This window comes from Triticum dicoccoides, chromosome 5A, assembly GCF_002162155.2.
Source record: "Triticum dicoccoides isolate Atlit2015 ecotype Zavitan chromosome 5A, WEW_v2.0, whole genome shotgun sequence".
In the NCBI taxonomy this organism is placed as follows: domain Eukaryota; kingdom Viridiplantae; phylum Streptophyta; class Magnoliopsida; order Poales; family Poaceae; genus Triticum; species Triticum dicoccoides.
The window spans coordinates 264669213-264694185 of record NC_041388.1 but is presented as its reverse complement, the minus strand read 5'-3'; the positions used below and the strand labels follow the sequence as shown (position 1 = coordinate 264694185).

General features: G+C 48.7%; 1 protein-coding gene across 1 annotated transcript in view; it reads left to right on the top strand.

The window, feature by feature from the left end:
* Positions 1-22828: 22828 nt before the first annotated feature.
* LOC119300914 (beta-galactosidase 15-like) overlaps positions 22829-24973 on the top strand; it is a 30695-nt gene continuing 28550 nt past the window's right edge. Inside the window, exons 1-3 of the mRNA XM_037577817.1 lie at positions 22829-23159; positions 23845-23940; positions 24024-24136. Coding sequence (XP_037433714.1) covers positions 22908-23159; positions 23845-23940; positions 24024-24136 — 461 coding nt within the window. The 5' untranslated portion in view covers positions 22829-22907. The remainder of the gene's footprint in view (positions 23160-23844; positions 23941-24023; positions 24137-24973) is intronic.

Below are 24973 nucleotides of genomic sequence, written 5' to 3'. Positions count from 1 at the left end.
TTATGGAGCTTTGGTTTAATTATTTTAGCTCCCACAACAATTTTCAGAAGCAACAAAATAATTTGGTTAGCAAACCAAGTTCAAACAGAGGCAAACAATAGAAAACAGGAACTAGAATAAAGGAAAGAGAGAGAGAAAGAGTTTACCTGGGCCTTACCTAGCAGAAGCAGCCCAGCCCACCAGGGGCAACACTGCCTTATAGCTCCTGCCAGTAGGAGCAACTCCGTGCCCGGCATGCCGCAGCCGTGCCACCTCCTGCTCCAGCGCGACGCCCCGACTCTTCCAGCCACCCCAGTGAGATGCCCAGACACCCCCGGATCCTCCCCCTCTTAGCGCTCTCTCTCCCCTCGCCTGGACCACTCTCTCTCTCACCCACCCAAGCGAGCTCGTCGCCGCCGACGCCGTTTACCGCGGCCACAGCCACCCCCTTGCTCCCCTGACCTATCCAAGAGCTCCGGGATGTCTTCCTCATCCTCTCCACCAAGCCATGGAACTACGGACGTGCCACAACGTCGCCAACATCGTCGTTTCCATCGCCGGCCATCGTGGATCCTCGCCATTGATTCGAGAGCTATCAGACGTCCCCGAGCCCGCTAACCACCTGTAGCTCCGCGGTGAGCCGCTGACCCGATTTCCCCTTGCCCCGTCGTCCCTAGCATCATGTAGCTGCCGTCCCCATGAGCTCCGAAGCTCGCTGCCGTCAGGCCTCATCGCCGCCGCGACCAGAGCTAGCTATTACCGCAACCGAGCACTGCAACATGCTCAGCACGCCATCAGGAGTCCATAGCACCCACCCTCTGTTCCTGCCGTGTGCTGCAACGCCGTTCTCGCTGAGGTCCGAACTCCGGCCATCGCGGTTGTCGTCGTCGCCGTCGTTCCCGGCCTCCCCGCACCCAACCGCTAGCACCACTGGATGCGCGAAAGCGCTAGCAACCCGTAGCCACAAACCGCTCATCGAACGGTGGCCCATAGAGCAAACCCGACGCGAGCACCGTCGCGGCCTGTCGTCGCCGGCGGTTAAACGCCGGTGGCTGACGTGGCACCATTAGTTTAGGTGCTAATCGTGTTTAGTTGTTGCCTGTGTTAGTGACATGTGGGTCCCCGAGCGTAATTAGGTTAGTCTAATTTTCTGTTAAGATTAGTACTAATATGTGTGGACCCCACGTGTCAGCTTTGACTTTGGTCAAGTCAATGTTGACCGGTCCCACCTGTCATCCACCAAACCAGCCTGAGACACCGACGTATGGGTCCCATAGGTCAGGTTTGACCTGGCCGACCCATTTGACCTGCTGACGTCACACCTATGTCATGCTGATGCAGTAAATCATTTTCTAGATTTAAAATAATTAGAAAATTCCAGAAAATGTCTAAAACTTCTAAAAATCATAGCAATTAATCTATAACTCAGAATGAAATAATTTATATATGAAAAATTATCAGAAAAATTCAAGGAATCCATCTGTACCATTTTCATGCATGTTTGAACAATGTTTGTCCTCTGTTTTGGACAAAACAAATAAAGGGCATTTAATTAATCATATATGGAGTTGGAATTTGAATCATGTATTCAAACCAACTTCATTTAAATCATAGCTAGATGCATTAGCTCAAATCACAACATATTGCCATGTCATGATCATGCATCATATTGTGGCATTGCATTGATTGTGTTCTTTCTCAGTTGTCGGTGTTTGTCCCCTCTCGGTAGACGTGTACCGACGACGAGAACGATGACACTGATGAAGTGTGTTCCTCTTCAGAAGTGTCAGGCAAGCAAAACCCCCTTGTTCATTCCGATACAATCCCACTCTCTTGCTCCTGCTCTCTTTTACTGCATTAGGACAACACCGATTCAACTGTTACATGCTGTGGTAGTTGAACCCCTTTCCTCTGCATGACCTGTCATTGCCACAGTAAATAGATGAAACCCACTAGCATGAGTAGGAGTTGTTTGAGCCCTGATGTGCCTACTCATTCATGCTTGTTTGTCATGCCTCTCTCGACTCCGGGCGCTCCAAGCTCTCTCGACTTATTAATCAACCTGATCTTTGTCCAGGAGTTGCAACTAGTTTCTGGTGTTTGTAGGTAGTGTTAGTAGTCTACCAGGTGGCACCCGGTACAGGTGGGCTTGGGACAGACTAGGCACAGTGGCCCGGTGTACCAAGTGGCACCCGGATGGTGGGCTTGGGAACCCTGCTCACATCGTTTGGGGCCGTGAGCGACACCCCGGTCGGATCTCCTTGCGGATGGAACCCGAATAGGCGATAAACCTGGACTAGAGACTTGTTGGTTAGTCAGGTCCTGGCCGACTCCCTCGCCAGGCTTCCGCTTGAAGGTTGCCGAGATACACGATGTGTACATGGTGGTAAGTGGCGAGAGCGTGTGTGAAGAAGTACACCACTGCAGGGTTATCATTATCTACTCGAATAGCCGGATTCCTCGGATATGGAAACTTGGACCCCTTGCATAGTTCATAGACAAGTGAAAGTGGATACTCTAAAATGCGCAAGATAAGCGTGAGTGCTATGGATGGCGTTCTCGTAGGGAGACGGGAGCGGATCCGTAGTGGTGTATTGATATGGTGAATATGTGGACTCGTGTGCGCCACCTCAAAGAGTTATTTGCAGTCGTAGTTCAGGATAGCCATCGAGTCAAAGCTGGCTTGCTGCAGTTAAACTCCACCACCCCTTTGATGATACCGATGCATATGTAGTTAGTTCTGATGTAAGTCTTGTTGGGTACATTTGTACTCATGTTTGCTTAATTTATGTTTTGCAGAGAGAGTTCAGTCTCACTAGTAGTATTGCGTGGACTTCGAAGTTTAGCTTGTTACCACAGCTACGATCTTGTACCCTTGGGAGGGTCTTGTAGATAGTCAGGCTTCTTAGCCTTTTTTCATTTGTAGTTGTCTGTACTCAGACAAGTTATCCTTCCGCATGTGCTTGTTGCTTGTATGCTCTGTATGTTGGGTCATGAGACCCATGTTTGTAATTCTTGGCTCTTCAGAGCCTAATGAATAAATACTTTGAGTCGTAGAGTTTTGTTGTGATGCCATGTTGTATTACACATATCGAGCATATTGTGTGTATGATTGAAATGCTTGGTATGTGTGGGATCCGACAACCTAGTTGTTTATCCTTGGTAGCCTCTCTTATGGGAAAATGTAGTCTTGTGCTTCCATGAGCCATAGTAGTCCGCTACAGCCCGGTTCACCGGAGTCCTGCTAGCCCAGCACTACTGCTCCAGAACACTTGACTGGACAGCATTTTATTCACTTCGTTCCTGTGTCTGTCCCTTCGGGGAAATGTCACGCAGTGATATCCGGAGTCTTGCCTAGCCTGCTACAGCCCGGTTCACCGTTGTCCTGTTAGCCCAGTGCTACAGACCAGATTCGCACACTGCTAACTGACATGCTCGATGTTGATTCATGTATGCATGTCCCCGTAAGTTAGTGCCACTTTGGGTTCACGACTAGTCATGTGGGCCCGGGTTCTCTGTCATATGGATGCTAGCGACACTATCATATACGTGAGCCAAAAGGCGCAAACGGTCACAGGTCATGGTAAGGCGACACCCGTGGGGATACCGTGCGTGAGGCCGCAAAGTGATATGAGGTGTTACAGGCTAGATCGGTGTGACTTAGAATCGGGGTCCTGACAGTCATAACCTCGAATAGTCTTTATACCGTCTACGAGATCTGGTACGACAGCCAGGGTATTTAGAGAACCCTTAGTAACAACACGAAGATTCATCTTTTGGAACTCTGGGGGAGGGGGAGTGAGTGCACCAGGGGGGACAATATGAAGGTTCAGCCTTTTAAATTCTTCGACAAGTGAGGGCTGAACTTTGTGAACCTGGAGGTGGTTGTAGTAAGACTTGCGGCTTAAGGCATCACCATTACATTAGCCTTGCCTAGGGTATAGGATATACCCATGTCAAAGTCTACAACAGTCTCCATCCATCTCTGTTGACGGAGGTTCAGGCCTGGTTGAGTAAATAGATACTTTAGACTTTGGTGGTCGGTGAAGATCTCACAACGATTACCGAGAAGGTAATGTCGCCACTGCTTCAGAGCATGAATGACAGCAGCAAGCTCGAGGTCGTGAACTGGGTAGTTTTCTTCGTGAGGGTGCAGTTGACGAGAGGCATAAGTAATCACTCTGCGCTCTTGCATTAGGACATAGCTAATCCTTGACGAGAAGCGTCGCAGTAAATGACGAAGTCCTTCTTAGTATCAGGTGGAGCAAGCACTGTGGCAGAAGTCAACTTGTCTTTAAGCGCCTGGAAACTTTCTTGACACTTGTCTGTCCATTGAAACTTGACGCCCTTATGCAACAGATTAGTCAGAGGCCTAGCAATCTTGGAGAAGTTCTCGACGAATCGAGGACAATAGCTGGCGAGACCGAGAAAACTTTGGACTTGCTTAACATTCTTCGGAGGAGTCCAATCAAGAATAGCCTGGACTCATTCAGGGTTGACGGCAATACCATCCTTGGAGATGACATGCCCAAGATAGGTTACTTCGGAGAGCCAAAATACACACTTGGAACTTAGCGTAGAGTTGATGCTCTCGAAGCTTTTCCAGCACAAGACGAAAATGTTCTGCATGTTCTTCTTTGTTCTTGGAAAATACAAGGATATCATCCAGATAAACCATGATGAACTTGTCGAGGTAATCCATGAATATGTAGTTCATCAGACGAGAGAAGGTGGTGGGAGCATTCGTTAAGCCGAATGACATGACAGTGTACTCGTATGATCCATACCGAGTCACGAAGGCGGTCTTTGGGATATCCTCTTCACGAACACGGATCTGGTGGTAACCCAACCTCAAGTCGAGTTTGGAGAACACCGATGAACCAGCCAGTTGATCATAAAGATCATTGATCCGAGAGAGGGGATATTTGTTCTGAATAGTGGCTTGGTTAATAGGATGATAGTCTTGGACTAATCGGTTCGTCCCATCCTTCTTCTTAACAAAGAGAGAAGGTGCTCCCCAAGGAGAGCAACTAGGGCGAATGAAACCTTTGCTAAGATATTTGTCAATTTCCTCCTTAAGCTCAATGAGTTCATGCGGCGGCATCTTGTAAGGTCGTTTGGCTATAGGGGTGGTGCCTGGTTTCAAGTCGATGATGAATTCGCCAGCTCTAGCAGGGGGAATCCCTAGAAGTTCTTCAGGAAAGATGTCTTGGAATTCACGAACGACGGGAATGTTTTCAATGTCCTCGAGTGGTGCAGCGTTCAATGCATTCAATGCATAAAGCCGTGCCTCGGCATTCTGAACCAGATGAGCCTGGTACGTAATTATTTCATCAGAAGGGTGTAGCAGATGGACGGTTTTAGTGGCGCAAACTATAGAAGCAGTATGCGCTTTCAACCAATCCATTCCCAAAATGAGATCAATGCTACAGGACTTCAGTACGATGGGAGAGACAAGGAATTCTAGTCCTTCGATTTCAACGAGGACATATTTGCAAATCATGGAGGTCTGACATTGGCCCGCGGGGGTGTGTACTAATAGCGAAGCGTTCATGTCTTCGCTTTTAATGCCATGCATGAATGCAAAATCCTCTGACATGAATGAATGTGATGCACCTGTATCAAATAAAACGAATGCTGGTACGGAATTTATGAGGAGTGTACCCATCATGGTAGCAGACTGGTCTAGAACTTCATTGAGATCAACGTGGTTGGCATGAACACGACCATAAGACCTGGCATTGTTGTTGCGAGGCTGGTTGCTTCCACGGCCAGCTGCGGGAAGGGCCAGTTGATTCTGATTCTGATTGCAGTCTCTGGCACGGTGACCTGGTTGACCACACTTGTAGCAGAGACCATTATTGGGAGTGGGAACATGAGCTCGGGGTGGTGGAGCTGGAAGCCTTGGCTGCCTAGTTGGTGGGGGAGGAAGACGCGATGCAGCATAGGACTGCCTTGGAGCAGGTGCAGTTGGCCGGTACATGTTGTTGGGAATCCATATCCTACACTTCTGCGAGGACGGGCCCGAAGATGAGCCTGTGTCACGATTGCGCCTATGAGAGCTCTGGTGTTCCTGCAGACCATTTTCGACATTGATGGCCTTGTTCACCAAGGTGGCGAAATCAGCAAAGTCATGCACTAGAAGTGCGAGCTTGATGTCAGCTTGGAGGCCATCACGGAACTTCTCTTGTCTGCGTGCATCAGTTGCAATGTCTTCTTCAGCATAGCGGGATAAATCCAGAAACTCCCGCTGATAAGCTTCCATAGTTTTGTTACCTTGGGTGAGGTTGCGGAACTCGTACTTCTTCCGGTCCATGACTCCCTGAGGAATGAAGCAGGCATGGAAAGCAGTTTGGAAGTCTAGCCAGGTGATGATTGTTCCAACCGGCAGAGTACGCCTGTGGTTGTCCCACCATTGGGCAGCGGGTCCTTTCAGGAAGAAGGAAGCAAAGGTGACATAGCTGGCAGGGGCTACATCAGCAGACTCCATCTCATAGGTGATGTCACGGAGCCAGTCATCAGCATCTAGAGGTTGAGTTGAGCTGTGGTACATAGTTGGGTTGAGGCGCATGAAATCCTGCAGAGTCACTTGGACTGGCTGATGGTTCATATTGGGGCGAGGAAACTAAGCCATCATATTTTCCATGAACTGGCGGTTCAGCTCGAACTGTTGGATCATACCAGCCATGTACTCAGGCGGTGGCGGGCATGGACACCACGACCACGACCACCTGGTCTAACCATCCTGCTAATATATAACAGGGGTAGTTCAGCATTGAGAAATTTGCAAGGACAAGAATCATTCATGATGAAACATGCATAATGAAAGGAACATGATAGTTACTACATAGTAGTTGGCATATCTTACAAAAGGGATCATGCATAGAGTTCAGTACACAGAGTTCAGTATGCAGACTAAAGACAACATAGGCGGCACGCAAGCTCGCGGCGAATGCATCTAATACTAATAAGCAGGCCTACATCAGTCCCAGGAGGAACTGTGGAGGTAGGTGTCACCGGACAACTGGTAGTGACGCGATAGGAAGTCCTCCACATCAGTAGCCTGGGGTCCGCGGATACTCTGGTGCAGAACCCGACGCGCAAGTGGCAGAAGAGGACCAAGTGCGGGAGAGTAGCCTCCCACATCTGGCCAGCTGACACCCTGGGGCATCACGGTCCTGGCAGGGTAGATCACAGAACACGATAGATCACCAGATCGGACAAAGGGGTGCAAAAGCGTCAAAGCATGGTAAACGTGCTGACGGGTGGTGTACAACTCATGGCAAAGATCTTGGTTAGCTCTATCCAGCCCATCAGCATGCAGAACCAGGTTCTGATGGTAGAAGGGCTCCTGGGTGATGGTGGAGTAGGCAGCAGTGTAGTATCCCTCCGCACCAACATCGGATGCGATAGCAATGTGCCTGAAAGGGGAGGTGTCCAACTCCCGATACTCTCCACAAAGACGTGACAGAGCAGCATAAGCAGCATCGTGGACCACCATGTCGATAGTCACTCCAACACCATGAGCAGTGTGCAGCACGGTAGTGGAGTCATACTCCCGAGAGTAGAGGTGGACGATGGCATGGTACCGCTCCTGTTAAAGTCCTGATACTCCTCGTAGACAGTGTACTCAGGGTGCCAGCGATAACCTAGATAGGTCATCATCTCAACCAACACAACAGGTGATCCTGAGGCACCAATGGCCGTCGTGTGGTGCACGACCTGTCTCGTGGGTTCCATCTGAAAACAAAGATGTTTCAAAGGAATCAATTGACAGTGTGGGTATAGTTCAAAATACTACTCTAAGGAAAAACTAGGGCTTATCCAACTTTGGGGTGAATGTGGTCATGGGATCCTAATGTTAGCGTTACTAAATTCGTTTAACCCAAGTAGAAGAGAGTTCAGAGTCCCAGAGTAACGATCGAGGAGTAAAAGATCCTAATACCACCCAAATGGCGACGTGGGCCCGTAAGACACACAACCATGTTAGTAAAAGTTTTTCAATGTCTAGACTCAACTTCGGCTAAGGAGTGTGGAAGGGGGATTCCTACAGGCAGTCAGCTCTGATACCAACTTGTGTCACCCCCGATTCAATCGTACACTAAGCATAGACGCAAACATGTACGATCAAGATCAGAGACTCACGGGAAGATATCACAACACAACTCTACAAATAAAATAAGTCATACAAGCATCATATTACAAGCCAGGGCCCTCGAGGGCTCGAATACAAGAGCTCGATCACAGATGAGTCAGCGGAAGCAATAATATCTGAGTACAGACATAAGTTAAACAAGTTTCCATAAGATGGCTAGCACAAGCTAGGATACATATCGAAAGAGGCGCAGGCCTCCTGCCTGGGATCCTCCTAAACAACTCATGGTCGTCGTCAGCAACCCGCACGTAGTAGTAGGCACCTCCAGTGTAGTAGGAGTCGTCGTCGACGGCGGCGTCTGGCTCCTAGACTCCATCATTTAGTCGCAACAAACGGGTATAGAACGGAGGGAAAGGGGGAGCAAAGCAACCGTGAGTACTCATCCAAAGTACTCGCAAGCAAGGAGCTACACTACAATGCATGCATTGGAATCAAATGGAAAAGGGGTAGCATATGTGGAATGAACTGCAGAATGCCGGAATAAGAAGGGGATAGCTAGTCCTATCGAAGACTACGCTTCTGGCAACCTCCATCTTGCAGCAGATGAAGAGAGTAGATGGTAAGTTCACCAGGTATCATCGCATAGCATAATCCTACCCGGCGATCCTCCCCTTGTCGCCTTGTGAGAGAGTGATCACCGAGTTGTATCTGGCACTTCGAAGAGTGTATTTTATTAAGTATCCGGTTCTAGTTGTCATAAGGTCAAGGTACAACTCCGGGTCGTCCTTTTACCGAGGGACACGGCTATTCGAATAGATAAACTTCCCTGCAGGGGTGCACCACATTTCCCAACACGCTTGATCCCCTTTGGCCGGACACACTTTCCTGGGTCATGCCCGGCCTCGGAAGATCAACACGTCACATCCCCACCTAGGCACAACAGAGAGGTCAGCATGCCGGTCTAAATCCTATGGCACAGGGATCTGGGCCCATCGCCCATTGCACACCTGCACATTGCGAGGGCAGTCGGAAGCGGACCTAGCCCCCTTAATACAAGAGCAGGCTTACGGTCCAATCTGGCACGCGCCGCTCAGTCGTTGACGTCATGAAGGCTTCGGCTGATACCACGACGTCGAGTGCCCATAATTGTTCCCGCGTAGTTGGTTAGTGTGTATAGACTAGTGGCCAGACTCAGATCAAATACCAAGATCTCGTTAAGCGTGTTATTTTGAAATAACCGCGGACGCCGACCAGGGCCAGGCCCACCTCTCTCCTAGGTGGTCTCAACCTACCCTGTCGCTCCGCCACAAAGATCCACTCAGAGGGCCGTCGGGACAACCGTCCTTTCGGACCCAATCCGTGAATTACTCGTGGGTACTCTACGAGCCGACCCGACTTTAGTCACCACAAGTATCATATAATATGTATATAAGTATATACCCGTGATCACCTCCTGAGTGATCATGGCTCGATAGTATAGCATGGCAGACGGACAAGAATGTAGGGCCACTGATGGTATACTAGCATCCTATACTAAGCATTTAGGATTGCAAGTAAGGTATCTATAACTGTAGCAACAATGACAGGCTATGCATCAGGATAGGATTTACGGAAAGCAGTAACATGCTACACTACACTAATGCAAGCAGTAGAGAGAAGGGTAGGTGATATCTGGTGATCAGGGGGGGCTTGCCTGGTTGCTCCGGCAAGGAGGGGTCGTCAACAGCGTAGTCGACCGGGGCACCAGCAGCAGCATCAGTCTCGTAGTCTACCGGAGAGAAGAGGGGGAAGAAATAATGAATACAATGCAAACAGATGCATATCAATGCATGACATGACAGGTAGTGGTGCTAGGTGTGCCCTAACGCAGTAGGTGGTGATACCGGTGAAGGGGAAAAACAACCAGGGAAAATATCCCCGGTGTTTCGCGTTTTTGGACAGATGAACCGGAGGGGGAAAGTTGCGTGTTCGCTATGCTAGGGATGTGTGGCGGACGGACGGGCTGCGTATCCAGATTCGTCTCATCGTTCTAAGCAACTTTCATGTACAAAGTTTTCCATCCGAGCTACGATTTATTTTATATTAATTTTAAAAGATTTAAAGCACTTTTAGGATTTATTTAATTATTCTAAATCAATATTATCCAAAACAGTGTTTGCTGATGTCAGCATGATGTCAGCAGTCAACGGGGGTGTTGACTGGTCAAACTAACGTGTGAGTCCCACATGTCATAGGCTGAAGACTAATTATTTGTAAATATTTAATTAGCAGGTTTAATTAGAGTTAATTAGTTAACTAAACAGTGTTAATTAAGTTAATTAATTAATTAATTAATTAATTATTATTTAATTCTTTTAATTTAATTTTTTTAAACGTTCTAGGGTCGGGCCCCACATGTCATTGGCCCTAGGGGCCTATGGGGCGCCGCAAGCGGGCGGGGCATAGGACGCGCCCGAGCGGGTGCACGCCTAGTGCAGGCGGACCCGACAGGGGCCGGCGCAGGGGGGCGGTGGCCACGACGCAGGGGGCGGTGGCCACGGCGCTGGCCAGGCGGTCGCGACGACGAGGAAGCGGCACAGGCGAGGACACGGCGACCTGGGGAGGTAGTGGCATGGCGGGTGCGGTGGGTAGAGGAGGCAACGGCAGGGGGTGCGTGCGTTGGGCGACGGCGGGCCGCTTCCAGGGGGCCAGTAGCAGGAGCGAGGGCGCAGCCGGCGAGCCGAGTGGGGCGGCGCGCGCTCCAGCAAAGGGGGAGGAGACGCGGGGCGACAGAGGGCGAGCATCGAGTGCGGAAGGGGCGATGGTTGGCTTCGGCGTGGGCGGGCTCGTGGCCAGGTGACGAGGTAGCGCCGGGGTAGGCCGGGGCGCGGAGCAGCCGGAGCGGGCGCGGCCAGGGTTAGCGCGGGGAGGCGCGGTGGCTGTGACGTACGGGCGTGCGCGGGAGTGAAGGAAAGAGGAGGGGTGCAGCAGAGGGGGCACGCCGCAGGGGAGGTCCGTGGGCGAGCGGCGTGAGAGGGAGCGGAGCGCGTGGGCATGCGCGGTGGGGCGGAGGAGCGAGCCGAGGCGCGCGCGAGCTCGAGTGCGGGTCGGCGCCAGCAGGAGCGGTGAGCGTGCACCGCGCCGGAGCGGGGCGTGCAGAGAGGTAAAGAGGAAAGGGCGGAGGATCACGGCGGGTGCAGGGACGTGGCAACGGGGGTTGAGGAGGAGTCGAGGACGACAACGCTGATGAGGAGGCGGCGTTCCGGGCGGCGTCGAGGCGGGGGGATCGTCGGCGAGGTCGAGGCGCGTGGGGTTCGTTCCTCGATCCAGAATGGGGAGGGGGAGAGAGGAGTGGGGCGAGTGAGGTGTGGGGAGCGGTTAGGGTTTCCTCAGGGAGGGTTATGGAGAGGAGTGGGGTGGGCCGGCCTGGTGGCCCGGTTGGGCTGGTGGCCTGCTAGCTAGCTGGGCCATTCGGCCCAGGGGGAGGGGTGTTTCTTCCTTTTCTTTTCTTTTTTTGTTTTCTTTTCTGTTTCTTGCATTTTCCTTTCTTTTATTTATTTTTCTTTTCTGTTTTATTTAGTTTAGGGCATTTAAGTATTTTATAAAATTGTGTCTTCTACACCATAATTACTTATGCCATATTTGGCACAGTCCGAACATTTTTGTTTCAACTTTTGAATTTTTTTATCATTTGGCTTAAATTCAAATTTGAATTTGAATCGGTTTTGAACTAACTCTAGATTAACAATAGTAATCGTGGTGACGTGGCATCATTAACGTGGGATTACTGTAGCATAATTATCCGGGTGTTACATGCTCATATTGGTTGGTACATATTCTACGAAGATCTTTATCGGTCAAACCGCATAACAACATACGTTGTTCCCTTTGTCATCAGTATGTTACTTGCCCGAGATCCGATCGTCGATATCATCATACCTAGTTCAATCTCGTTACCGGCAAGTCTCTTTACTCGTTCCGTAATACATCATCCCGTGACTAACTCATTAGTCACATTGCTTGCAAGGCTCATAGTGATGTGCATTACCGAGAGGGCTCAGAGATACCTCTCCGATGCACGGAGTGACAAATCCTAATCTCGATCTATGCCAACTCAACAAACACCATAGAAGACACCTGTAGAGCATATTTATAATCACCCAGTTACATTATGACGTTTGATAGCACACAAGGTGTTCCTCCGGTATTCGGGAGTTACATAATCTCATAGTCTGAGGAACATATATAAGTCATGAAGAAAACAATAGCAGCAAAACTAAACAATTATTATGCTAAGCTAACGGATGGGTCTTGTCCATCACATCATTCTCCTAATGATGTGATCCCATTCATCAAATGACAACACATGTCTATGGTCAAGAAACATAACCATCTTTGATTAACGAGCTACTCAAGTAGAGACATACTAGAGACACTGTCTTTTGTCTATGTATTCACGCATATACTAAGTTTCCGGTTAATACAATTCTAGCATGAATAATAAACATTTAGCATGATATAAGGAAATATAAATAACAACTTTATTATTACCTCTAGGACATATTTCCTTCAAGCGTCGGGAAGCCGCCCTGCGAGAGGGCCTCGCAAGGCTTTCGTCGATACCTGAGTGCGCGCTCCTTGCGATGTGGGGTCCTCACAAAGGGGCCTGCTCATGAAGTCCTGACGATGGGCCAGTTTGGGCCTTGTAAGGGCGCCGTGTCCTGGACCGCAGACAGATGGCCCTGGGTACCCCCTGTCGGGGATATACCCCGCGGTATGAACCGGCCGGAGTTATAATCCTGCTGGGACCTGGTAAACCGGCAGGTGTTAAGTTAGATAATAACCTGGCAGGTGTTAAGTCAGATGATAACCCGGCAGGTGTTAAGTCAGATGATAACCCGGCAGACCAACATAAACCGGCAGACCATCATAAACCGGCAGACAGTCATAACCCGGCAGACAATGATAACTGGTAGATAGTCATAACCCGGCAAACAGTGATAACTGGTTGACAGTCATAACCCGGCGGCATAGAGTCGCCTGGGGTTATGAAGGCCGAGACGTTATGAAGCCCAAGACGTTATGAAGCAAAAGACGTTAAACCCATGAAGAGAAGTCAGAATAGTTTAAGTCTTAATCCGAGTTGGACTCTACATGTAACCCGCCCCTTCAACATATATAAGGAGGGGCAGGGCACCCCAAGAGGGAGAGAAAATAATCTTAAGGGTTAGGGATAACTAGGAGAGCCGGTTTACGGCGACTCCTTCGTGATGATAATAAGACCTAGCCAAAAACAGCACGTAGGGTTGTTACCGGATGATGTTTCCCGGGGCCCAAAGCTATCTAAATCCTTGTCTTGTGTTGCGTCTCTTGATTCCGCTCAACCCCTCTCAAGCTACTACAAAGATGCGTTGGCCTCACGACTAAGTCCTCACACTAGGACATCTGCCGTGACAATTCCACGACAGTTGGCGCCCACCGTGGGGCCTACGCATGATGGTGACGAGTTCTTGAAGGGATCTCTCCCAGGGATCGAGAAGTTTGCAATTTTTTTGGATGAAAAATAAACCGGTTTGGAAGGATTCACATCAACCAGAAGTTTATCAGTCAAAGATTAATGGAATTTTTCAGCAATGGATTATACAAAGTTGAGATCAAGAGGAGTTAGGGTTACCCCGCAATCCTACAACTTATTTGGTGGATTTCGAGTTGCCGGGATCAACGGAATTTTTCCTAAAAAAGATGTGTCCGAGTCAACCTCACCAGCGCCGCCTGCCTCCAATTCCAAGCTCGGACCCTGCCTTGCCGAATCAAACCTTGCAGATGTAAATCGCCGCAACCGCCGCGGCTCTGCCATTGTTCACGGTCTTGTCAAGTAACCCTGACTCCCCGAGTCACCGGCTCACGTACCACATTTACACAGACTCGCGCCATCGGCTCTTCAACTCGATTTCGATTACAACGACCCGGAGCCGGAGGTAGACTCGGTTTTCGCTTTGGTTCATCGGGCCATCTAGCTTTTGCCTCTGCAGGTCTCCAGCTCAATTTCCGCTTCAGTTTTTGCCAAGTCGCCGGACCCTGTAGTGGGTCGCCGGTCCGGTGCCTCCTCAAACCGCCGTCTTGCCTTGCCACCACCATGGTTCGTTCCGCTGTTGTGGGCTTGTTTATGCGTCAAAACGCCGTTTTCAATCACAACCTATGACCACAACCTGGAGGAAGAGGTCAACATGAATAGACTCGTCTCCGCCTTCGTTTCTGCGTTCGAGCGGTTTCCACCGAGTCACCACGGCCTCCCCTTGCCGTAAGCCACCTTAGCTGCGCTCTGACTCTGCTATGGCCAGGCCACCCTGGCTCAGTCAATCGGCAGCCTCGCTGGTTCAGAGCCGTCACTGCGTTGGCTTGTTTTTTGCACGACGTCACCTCCAAGATGAGTTGTACGCCAACCCGCCATCCACCATGCTTGAGTGATGAACCGGCCGCTACCATCATAGTTGTCGTGGCCTCTGTTCGCCTCGCCTTCCTGCCCGCCCGCCGCCCCGTTTCAAGGCCGCCGCTGATTCAGTTTCAACCCGCCACCGCCGCCCGCTGGCTTCGCCTCGCCAGAGCTTCAAGTCGCCGACGCCGCAATTTCGCTCCAAACCGCCACCGTTTAAGTGCACGTCCACGAACAAGTTACCGCTGCGGCTACGGGTGCCAGCCTCTTGAGCCGCCGACCGCCGAGTCGTCGCCTGTGCCAGGACAGCCCGCCCTCACCGTGATCCGCCGCGGATTGATCCTGCTGCTGCGAGCGGGCCGGTGGCCTCGGGCCTCTTCTACAAGCCACCATCAGGCCATCTCGCAGTCGCTACTGAACTGAGGAATCGGACCTCCTGTCTCTGCCGTCATGGCCGGCCGCCACACCACACCGAGTCGTTTCCTCCATCATCTCAGAATCGCCGTTGCCGCGACCTCACCTACAAAACTGCCATGGCCGCCTCACCGACGAGTCACGTACAGCTGCGGCCAATTCACCGCGCCCACTTCCACCATGGTCGTAATGAGCAGGATCCACCCGTTTCCATGCTTTTGAAGCCACCAACCTTGTTGCGTGAACCAGCCGTGCTTGAGGCCTCCTCGCCCACGAGCCTCCCGTACTTTTCAGCAGTTTGCCTCTTGCGTGTGCCGCCCCAGCCGACGCTGCTCCTCAGTCTAGTACCCGCGGTGCCTCCTAGCATCCCTGCTTCAGCTGTCGTCGAGCTGCTGTAACTCGCCGCCGCAGTCCCACTTTTGCTGCTCCAACTCACCAACGCCGGTCCATCGGCTTCGCCTCAAGTTAAACCGGCGCGTCTCCATGGCCTCAGGATAAACCGGCGCGTCGATGTGGCCTCAAGTTAAATCGCCTCACCTACATCGTGAGCTGCCAAGCCAGCCCGCCACCATAGCTCCGCCTTGCTAGGGACATCCTCGGGCCGCCTGGCCTTTCAGTCGTTGTGGCCGTGCTTCAACCCACCGCTCCTCCATGAGCCGGCTCTACCTCGGACTCGCCCGCCTCTGAATCGCCGATGCCGGTTCACCTGCGACCCAAGTCAGCGCCTGCAAGTATGCGGCTACGAGTTGGACTTTGTCGCCTAAAACCGCCAAGAGTCACTTCACCCTGCGCCGCTTCTATCGCTATGACTCGCCGGCGCCATCGCCAGGAGTTCACTAGTGATTTTCTGACGCACCTCGCCCCCGCTGAGCCTCGCCTCGCCATCCGAGTCGCATCGAGCCGGCCTCGCCCCCGCGGAGCCGCCGCAGCATTCGCCTTTGAGCCGTCGTCTTCGAGTCACCGACGCCTTGACACCCTCCTCCGGTTGCATCTACCTCCAAGTTGCTAAGGCACCGCGAGCTGCCGCGGTTGCCCTCAAGCCGCCGCACTCCGACCTGGCCAGCCACCTCGCCGCCATCACCATCAAGTCGCCTCGCCGTGCTCACCTCCTATTACCTGTGACGCAGCCCTGTGCCGGTGAGCCGCCACAGCATCGCTCCGCCTTACTGACGCACCCTTGAGCGTCTTGGCTCTTTGAAGTAAAGGATTATGAGGGGGAGTTTGACCCGGTGAAAAAGAATAGCGAGTGGAGTGGTTGCAGCGACTGGTGGTGCCTGCATCCTACCGCGGTGGTTGCCGCCGGTGGCCGGTGGTTGGTGTTATTTTTTTGGAGGAAATCAGGTGGAGAGAGCGAAAGCAAGTGCATTGAATTTTGGAACAATCACACTGCTTCCTAAGAAAACGGATGCTGTGAGAATAGAGAAGTTTAGGCCGATCTGCCTTCTCAATGTTAGTTTCGAAATCTTCACCAAGGTCGGGACTAATAGGCTCACACAGATTGCGCATTCTGCGGTGCAATAGTCCCAAACTGTTTTCATGCCGGACAGAAACATCCTTGAAGGGGTGGTCGTTCTTCATGAAACGCTCCATGAAATCCATTCAAAAAAATTAGATGGAGTGGTTTTTAAGGTGGATTTCAAGAAAGCGTACGATAAAGTTAAGTGGCCATTCCTCCAACACGCATTGTGTATGAAAGGTTTTGATGAAGTCTGGCGCCGCCAGGTTGAATCGTTTACGCAAAAAGGGAGTGTTGGAATTAAAGTGAATGACGATATTGGTCATTACTTCCAGACACATAAAGGCCTAAGGCAAGGAGATCCGATGTCCCCTATCTTGTTTAACATTGTGGTTGATATGTTAGCAATTCTGGTAGGACGGGCTAAGGAGAATGGTCAAGTAGGTGGCTTGGTACCTCATCTTGTTGATGGAGGTGTATCCATCCTTTAGTATGCTGATGATACAATCATCTTTATGGAGCATGACTTGGCCAAGGCGAGAAATATGAAGTTGGTGTTATGCCTCTTCGAACAATTGACTGGGTTAAAGATTAACTTTCACAAGAGCGAGTTGTTCTGCTTTGGTAGAGCCAAGGATGAACAAGAGGCTTATAGGCAATTGTTTGGGCGCGATTTGGGGGCTTTACCTTTTGCTTACCTAGGTACACCAATACACCACCGTAAGCTAACAAACAGAGAATGAAAATGCATCGAAGACCGATTTGAAAAGAAACTGAGTTGCTGGAAGGGCAAGCTCATGTCATACGGAGGCTGATCAATTCTGATAAATTCGGTGCTCACGAGTATGCCTATGTTTCTCTTGTCGTTCTTTGAAGTCCCAGTTGGAGTCAGGAAAAGACTGGACTTCTATCGATCACGTTTCTTCTGGCAGGGTGATGAACTAAAATGAAAATACCGCCTAGCCAAATGGGATATCATCTGTAGACCGAAAGACCAAGGGGGTCTTGGTATTGAGAATCTTGAAGTTAAGAACAAATGCCTTCTCAGTAAGTGGCTGTGGAAGCTATCCAGTGAGACGGATGCCACGTGGGCGCAAATCCTTCGTAGCAAGTACCTCAAACCAAAACTTTGTCCCAGGTGACAGTCAGGCCGACCGATTTGCCTTTCTGGAAAGGACTGATGAAAGTCAAATAATCCTTATTTAATAGGACAAAGTTCATTATTGGCAACGGTGCTAGTACACGTTTCTGGGAGGATACTTGGCTCGGAGAGGAACCCTTGGCCATTCAATACCCGTCTTTATATCGCATTGGTCAACGACGAGAGGTGTTCGTTGCAACGGTATTTCAATCTATCCCCCTTAATATTTAGTTCAGACGATTGCTAGCGGACAATCGTTGGGAAAAATGGCTCCATCTAGTTAGGAGACTGATGGAGATTCAGCTTTCTCAACAACCAGATGAATTACGCTGTAAGCTTACTAGGTCTGGAGTATTCACAGTTAAATTAATGTATATTGATGTTATCAATTCGAGCTTCATTCCTACCTCCAAGCATGTTTGGGTTGTTAAAGTTCTATTGAAAATAAAAGTGTTTATGTGGTTTGTCCATAAACAAGTTATTTTAACTAAGGACAACCTGACGAAGCGTAATTGGACAGGACCTACTAGGTGTAGTTTCTGTGATCAGGATGAGATGATCAAGCACCTGTTTCTTGACTGCCCGCTAGCCAAAGTTCTTTGGCGGACGGTCCACATTGCTTTTAATATTACTCCACCGAATTCTGTCAACACGTTATTTGGGACGTGGCTTAATGGGATTGAGCCCGACTTAGCGAGACATATTCGTGTAGGAGTATGCGCTTTGATGTGGACTATCTGGACTTGCAGAAATGATTTGGTTTTTAACAAAACATCACGCATTCATTTTTTGCAGGTTATCTTCCGAGCCACGACTTTGATCCGTTCGTGGTGCTACTCACTCAGATGGAGGCCAGGGAGCATTTGGTTACTAGATCTGTCCCCTGGGATTTGGTAGCTCGGGATATCTTCAACCGGTTTGGATGGCGGTCATGTAATAGGATAGGAAATTATTTTACCTATCTCTCTTTAGCCTGCCGGTTGTGGCGTTCTTTATTTGGCTAGTTTGTGTTTCTAGCCCATTTTAGCTCTGTGTGAGTTTTTTTCTCTTTTTTCAGTTGGAGACTTTGAAACCTTGTTGAAACCTTTTTATTTGTTTTAATAAGATGGTCGTATGCATCACTCTGATGCAGAGGCCGGAAAGATCCCTTTTTCGAAAAAAATGGAGTCCAGATGACATGTGTCAGCAGAGGGAGGCAGATGACGTTCTATCATTTTCTTCCGGTTTAAAGGTGCTATGTCACATTGATCAAGTTATCCCTCCACGTACCTGACAGTCACAACATGAGGGTATCACGACTCATGAGTGGCCTACATGGTATTTTCAATCAAAGTGATCCACGTACAAACCTCATGTGAGACAAGAAAAAGACGAAGGAGGGCAGGTTACGTGGAGGCCTGGTGCTATAAATACTAAAGCTATACATAGCAGTACTACATCAGAAAGTGTTCATTCAAAAAAAGGTCACGTGGATGTTATGCTACATCACATCAGCGGAGCTCAACGTGCACATACTACCCAGTATTATATGGCACCAGTATCTGCGTTCATCCGACAAAAACAAAATCAGGTGTTATCTTTCTTATTTATTTTATCAGTACATTTTAATTCCTCCGAGCACCATTACACTCTCCTATTGGTGTTTTTATATACATGTAAAATTATTGTTATACTGCGGGTATAGAGCATGCACTGGCAACGTTCTACAACGGTGTTCTGCTCCGTGTCATATTATCCGATGAGCGGACGACCGGTTCACGCGTCCGCACCGGTTTACAACGCGGGGGACAACTTGCTCGTCCGCACCGGTTTACAACATCGCGGCCGATTCATTTATATGCTCCGGCGACCGACTCGACCGTGATTGACGTCAGCTTCACCATGGTGATCATCAACCCCACGGTGGATATTAACTGGCCTGACATATCAGGTGAAATCATCCAGTATATTTTTATATTATATATTGCTTTCTTTAAAGAGCAATTACTCTGGCTTGCAAAGTTATCTAATGCAGGACCCTAAACTGTCATATTGGTGCAAATTTAAATGCCGTCAGAAAATTCCCGGCTTAAAAAGAAAGATTCCGGTTTAAATTGCAGTTCAAGGGAAAGTTGTCTCCCACAAAGCTTTGAAGCTCTCAATATCCGGTTTAAAAATTTTCAATTCAAAAGAATAATCTCTCGCAAGTTCGAATCCTCAGGAAAAATTAAAGGGACCAAAGAGAGTCTGTTGCAAAAGCACAACTCAAACATAGGTGCCCATTAAGCATAACTCACAATATCATTTGGGGGCTTCCTTTCAAACATAGGTGTATTCATCAAAGAGAACATAGCGTTACTACCCTCTTGATTCAGCTATCAAGCCAATATTATCATAAGAGCACAGCTCTGGTTACTTCGGTAATCCGGCTATCAAGCCAATATTATCATAAGGGGCCAAAGAGAGTCTGCTGCACAGCACAACTCAAACATGGGTATCCCTTGAGCACAACTCACAATATCACTTGGAGGCTATGTTCGAACCATAGTCACACCTCTTGATAGGCTTAAGGCCACCAGGAAAATCATTTGGGGGCTCTGGTCGTATGTGAACCATAGCTTATACCCTCTTGATCGGCGTAAGGCCACCAGGATAATCACTTGGGGCTCTGGTCGTATCTGAACCATACCTTATACCCTCTTGATTGATGTAAGGCCACCAGGGAAATCACTTGGGGGCTTTCGAACCATAGCTACACCTCTTGATAGGCATAAGGATAACAAGGAAATCACTTAGGGGCTTGATCGTATTCGAACCATAGCTACACCTCTTGATCGGCGCAATGCCACAATTATGACTACTTGGGGGCTCTGGTCGTATCCGAACCATAACTTAAACCCTCTTAATCATACACATACATCATCATATATTGCATCATCATTACATCATCATAGCATGTATCATATGTCCACGAATATACCGGTTTATGTGGCATGAATCAGTTTTCAAACCAGGTTATATTATTCAAATCTTTAATAGCCAACATGACTGGATTTTTATTATGGTTATCAATAACCAATATTATGATTGAGGTTTTCAAAGTCGCTTCAGCGCAATGGATATAAGTTATTCTACAATGGAAGGAATAGTCCCGAGTCGCTGCAGGCTTACGACCCGACACTTGAGGGCTACATTATTCAAGTTGAGATTACATCAAATACACAAGTCTCATGTCGCTGCAAGTATGCACCATGACACTTGGGGGCTAATGCAAAGTCATTGTTTGCTCACCTTATTGAAGACCCGACTCATCACATCGTAATGAGCCGGCCCTTGGGGGCTACCAATTGCTCCTGTCAATAATTCAAGGTACACAAGTTAAATCCATTATATTGAAGGGTCCGTTGCTCAGTTGATAAAGCACAAAGCTCTTAACCTTGTGGACATGGGTTCAACCCCTACGATGGGGGCTACATGTCACTGCTCAAATCTACATGATTATATTTACAAAGTCCCTGCTCATTATTGCATAATGACCCGACCCTTGGGGGCTACACTGGTTGAAATTTTTATGAGCATAAGGCAATTTCAAATCCCAGGTTGCTGCAAGCATGACAATCCGACACTTGGGGGCTACATATGTGGAATACTCAGTTTATGACTAATGATGGAGATGAACAAATCGGATTTCTTCAAGGTTGTGACATTTATATTGAAACAAGTCTTAAGCTGTTGCTACGCTACCTTCTTAAAACTTGGGGGCTACAAGTGATAGGCATATAAGAGATATATTTTCAAGCTTGATGTTAACTGCAATTATGACCCGGTGCCATCAATATTTATAAATTGGCAAGTTCTACATCCTTAAACCGGCTGAAAATCAGTTGAATATTTCAAAGGCCAGTATTTTTGTCAAGTTAGAGCATTGAAGGACGATTCAAATGGATTCTTTGTTTATAATATTTCTTCTACAAGCAAATTGACTATGAAGTTGGTCTATTGACCTGGATTTTCTAGAGGAAGGAAGTGACAAGGACTTAAGGATAATTAGGATCAGTTTAACATGGATAAATCCAAATTAAACCGGGGCTAATGTCGAGGATATACCCCGCGGTATGACCCGGCCGGAGCTATAACCCGGCTCGGACCTGGTAAACCGGCAGGTGTTAAGTCAGATGATAACCCAGCAGGTGTTAAGTCAGACGATAACCCGACAGACCATCATAAACCGGTGGACAGTCATAACCGGGCAGACCATCATAAACCAGCAGACAGTCATAACCTGGCAGACAGTGATAACTGGTTGACAGTCATAACCCGACAGACAGTGATAACTGGTTGACAGTCATAACCCGGCGGCATAGAGTCGCCTGGGGTTATGAAGGCCGAGACGTTATGAAGCCCAAGACGTTAAGCCCATGAAGAGAAGTCAGAATAGTTTAAGTCTTAATCCGAGTCGGACTCTACATGTAATCCGCCCCTTCAACATATATAAGGAGGGGCAGGGCACCCCAAGAGGGAGAGGAAATAATCTTAAGGGTTAGGGATAACTGGGAGAGCCGGTTTACGGCGACTCCTTCGTGATGATAATAAAACCTAGCCACAAACAACACGTAGGGTTGTTACCGGATGATGTTTCTCGGGGTCCGAAGGTGTCTAAATCCTTATCTTGTGTTGCGTCTCTTGATTTCGCTCAACCCCTCTCAAGCTACTACAAAGATGCGTTGGCCTCACGACTAAGTCCTCACACGAGGTATTTTTGTTGATACCTGAGGGCGCGCTCCCCGCGAGGCGGGGTCCTCACGAAGGGGCCTGCTCGTGAAGTCCTGACGATGGGCCAGTTTGGGCCTTGTAAGGGCGTCGTGTCCTGGACCACAGACAGATGGCCCTGGGTACCCCAGTCCCATGGGCCCAACAGTCGTACCACTGCGACACCACCGATGTGAGTCACTGTACCACCGCCATCATCGCCCACCACGGTCGCCTCTCATTGACAAGTGAAACCCTTTCTAAATTAATGAGAGAGGGGAGCTATATGTGTGAAGGTTTCATAGATGACATGGTATTGACCTATGATCCTGATTAAAGATAAATAGATGGAAAGTTGACCTATGGCCGGCTGCTTGCTAACTGGTTTATTGCTCTTGTTGTACTGTATAATTACTTTCTCTCCACGTATCGCAATCATTTCCCCGCGTAAAAGAACTCCAATCATTAATGCGTCGCGTGAGGTATCGGCAACAAGTTCGAGTTTGGAATACGCCATCTCCGATCTGGCTATGCTCCGTTCATCCTGATCTCAATCCGTTGTCCTAGTCAGAGCTTCCGTAAAACAAAATTATCCAAAAGAAAATAGGAAAAACCTCGCTTCATCCGCCTCTCTGTTATACACTCCCCGTAACCCCCCTGTGCTTCTACTCTGCTTCTGGCCATGGCCGCCTCGCCGCCGCCCTCGCGATTTGGGCCCCCCTTCCTCCCCCTCCTCCTCCTCCTCGTCGTCGTCGGTTACTTCACCGCCTCAGCATCAGCGGCGGGGGAGCTGAGCCAGGTGGTGGGGAGGGGGGCGGATGGGCCCTACTTCGAGCCTTTCAACGTGAGCTACGACCATCGCGCGGTGCGCATCGGCGGGCAGCGGAGGATGCTCGTCTCAGCAGGAGTACACTACCCCCGCGCCACACCCGAGGTGAGGATGCCGTCCGCGGCTTGTGCAAGGGCAGCGTCTGTTGCTACCGGAAAAAAAGGCAGCCTCTGGTGGAGTTGTTGGCATCGGGCGGAACCCGTTGTAGTTTTCCCCCTCTTATCGGAGCGAGTTTATTCCATTACCTCAATGCCGCAATATCGTAGGCCGCCCCGCCAAAGAGCTTACTCATGCCTGATCAGGTTCGAGTTGGTGCGGCGGAAATGTGGGATTTGTGGTGGCTTGATCCGTGGTGGTCGGGGCTGCTGCAATTGAGCAGGGACGAACAAAATTGGTGTTCTCCCATAATAAAAAGAAGTTAAACTAGGATAGACTGAAAACCTGAGTATTTTTTCTTCATAGCACGGTGGATAACCATGGCTTGCTCCTCCATGAACTTCCTTCGAAGCTCGTTTGCGGTTAGCGAGTTGGATGGAATTGTAACTGACACTGGTGTGCGTGAGGGTGTCAAGAGATTTTCACACTGGCTCTTCTTGAGGCGTCCGTGTGAGACTGAGTTTCATTATCACTTTTAGTATGGACATCAGATTTTGGTAGTTTTCTTGTGCTTCAAATAGCTGGGTGCTGCATGAAATTAATTGCTGAGCGATTAGCATCGTTCTTTGTTTGCCCAGGAATACGGTGTTTGTATTGCTTGTAGCTCTAACTAAATTCTTGCAAATTGTGCTAGATGTGGCCTAGTATAATTGCAAAGTGCAAGGAAGGTGGTGCAGATGTAATTGAGACATATGTCTTTTGGAATGGGCATGAACCAGCCAAAGGTCAGGTAATGTAGTTGCCTACTCGTTTACTTCAGTTGTACATATTTTGTCCTTGAATATGAACTTATGCATCTTCCATTTTTCCCAGTATTACTTTGAAGACAGATTTGATCTTGTGAGATTTGTGAAGCTGGTTGCTGCTGAAGGCCTATTTTTTCTCCTTCGTATCGGCCCATATGCTTGTGCTGAATGGAATTTCGGGTCTGTTTATATCTTGACAGTGGACTTTTGAAATATCCTGATCACATCCGTACTAATTACTAGAGTTTTCAGTTGTGTTATAATTTTTTCTCTTGCTCTATTTTTTGATTATTGGTATACACGGACATGTGTTTGTTGTCTTCATGCACATACACATCATTTTACAACTAACATAATCCTTTCTAGCTTGTCTGTATAGGCTTAAGTCAATCACTATGTCTGAGAACGTTTACCTTAGCTACCTCAGTAAGTAACCATTGGATGTTAAATGGGCCGAATATGCATGATTTCTATAGCATTTGGATGACACTTCACATGTCCTACATTTTAGGAGGATGACATATTTTGCCCTCCTTCATTAAAAAAGGGAAGCTGGTGAAGCTCTGGAAACGTAGAGGAAGAGGTGTTTGTGAACAAAAATGTAGTTCTACTGCCGTAAGGGAACACCACAGTTGGTGTATGTCAAGAGTTCATCAAATCAAACAATTTATTTCTACTAATATACAGTGGCACTGGAAAAGGCTAATTATCACCCACACAAAAAAAAGGAAAGGGCTAATTATAGGAGGTGCTCTATAATTGGTATACCTCCTTATTTTTATCTCATAGCTGCCACTTATCAAAGCAATCAAACTTCACAGTTGCACTCATAAATGCAGCTAATTTAAACACGTTACGAGCTACACTTATGTACTTTAGAGGCCCCAGTTATTATATTTCAGAGTTACAAATTTTCTTCTTCCTTGTGCAATTGAACTTTTGATGGTAGATTGTCGTTTGAGTTTTCTCTCCCTCTACATTAAACATAACGTCAGTAGTTTCTGTAATAATAAGCAT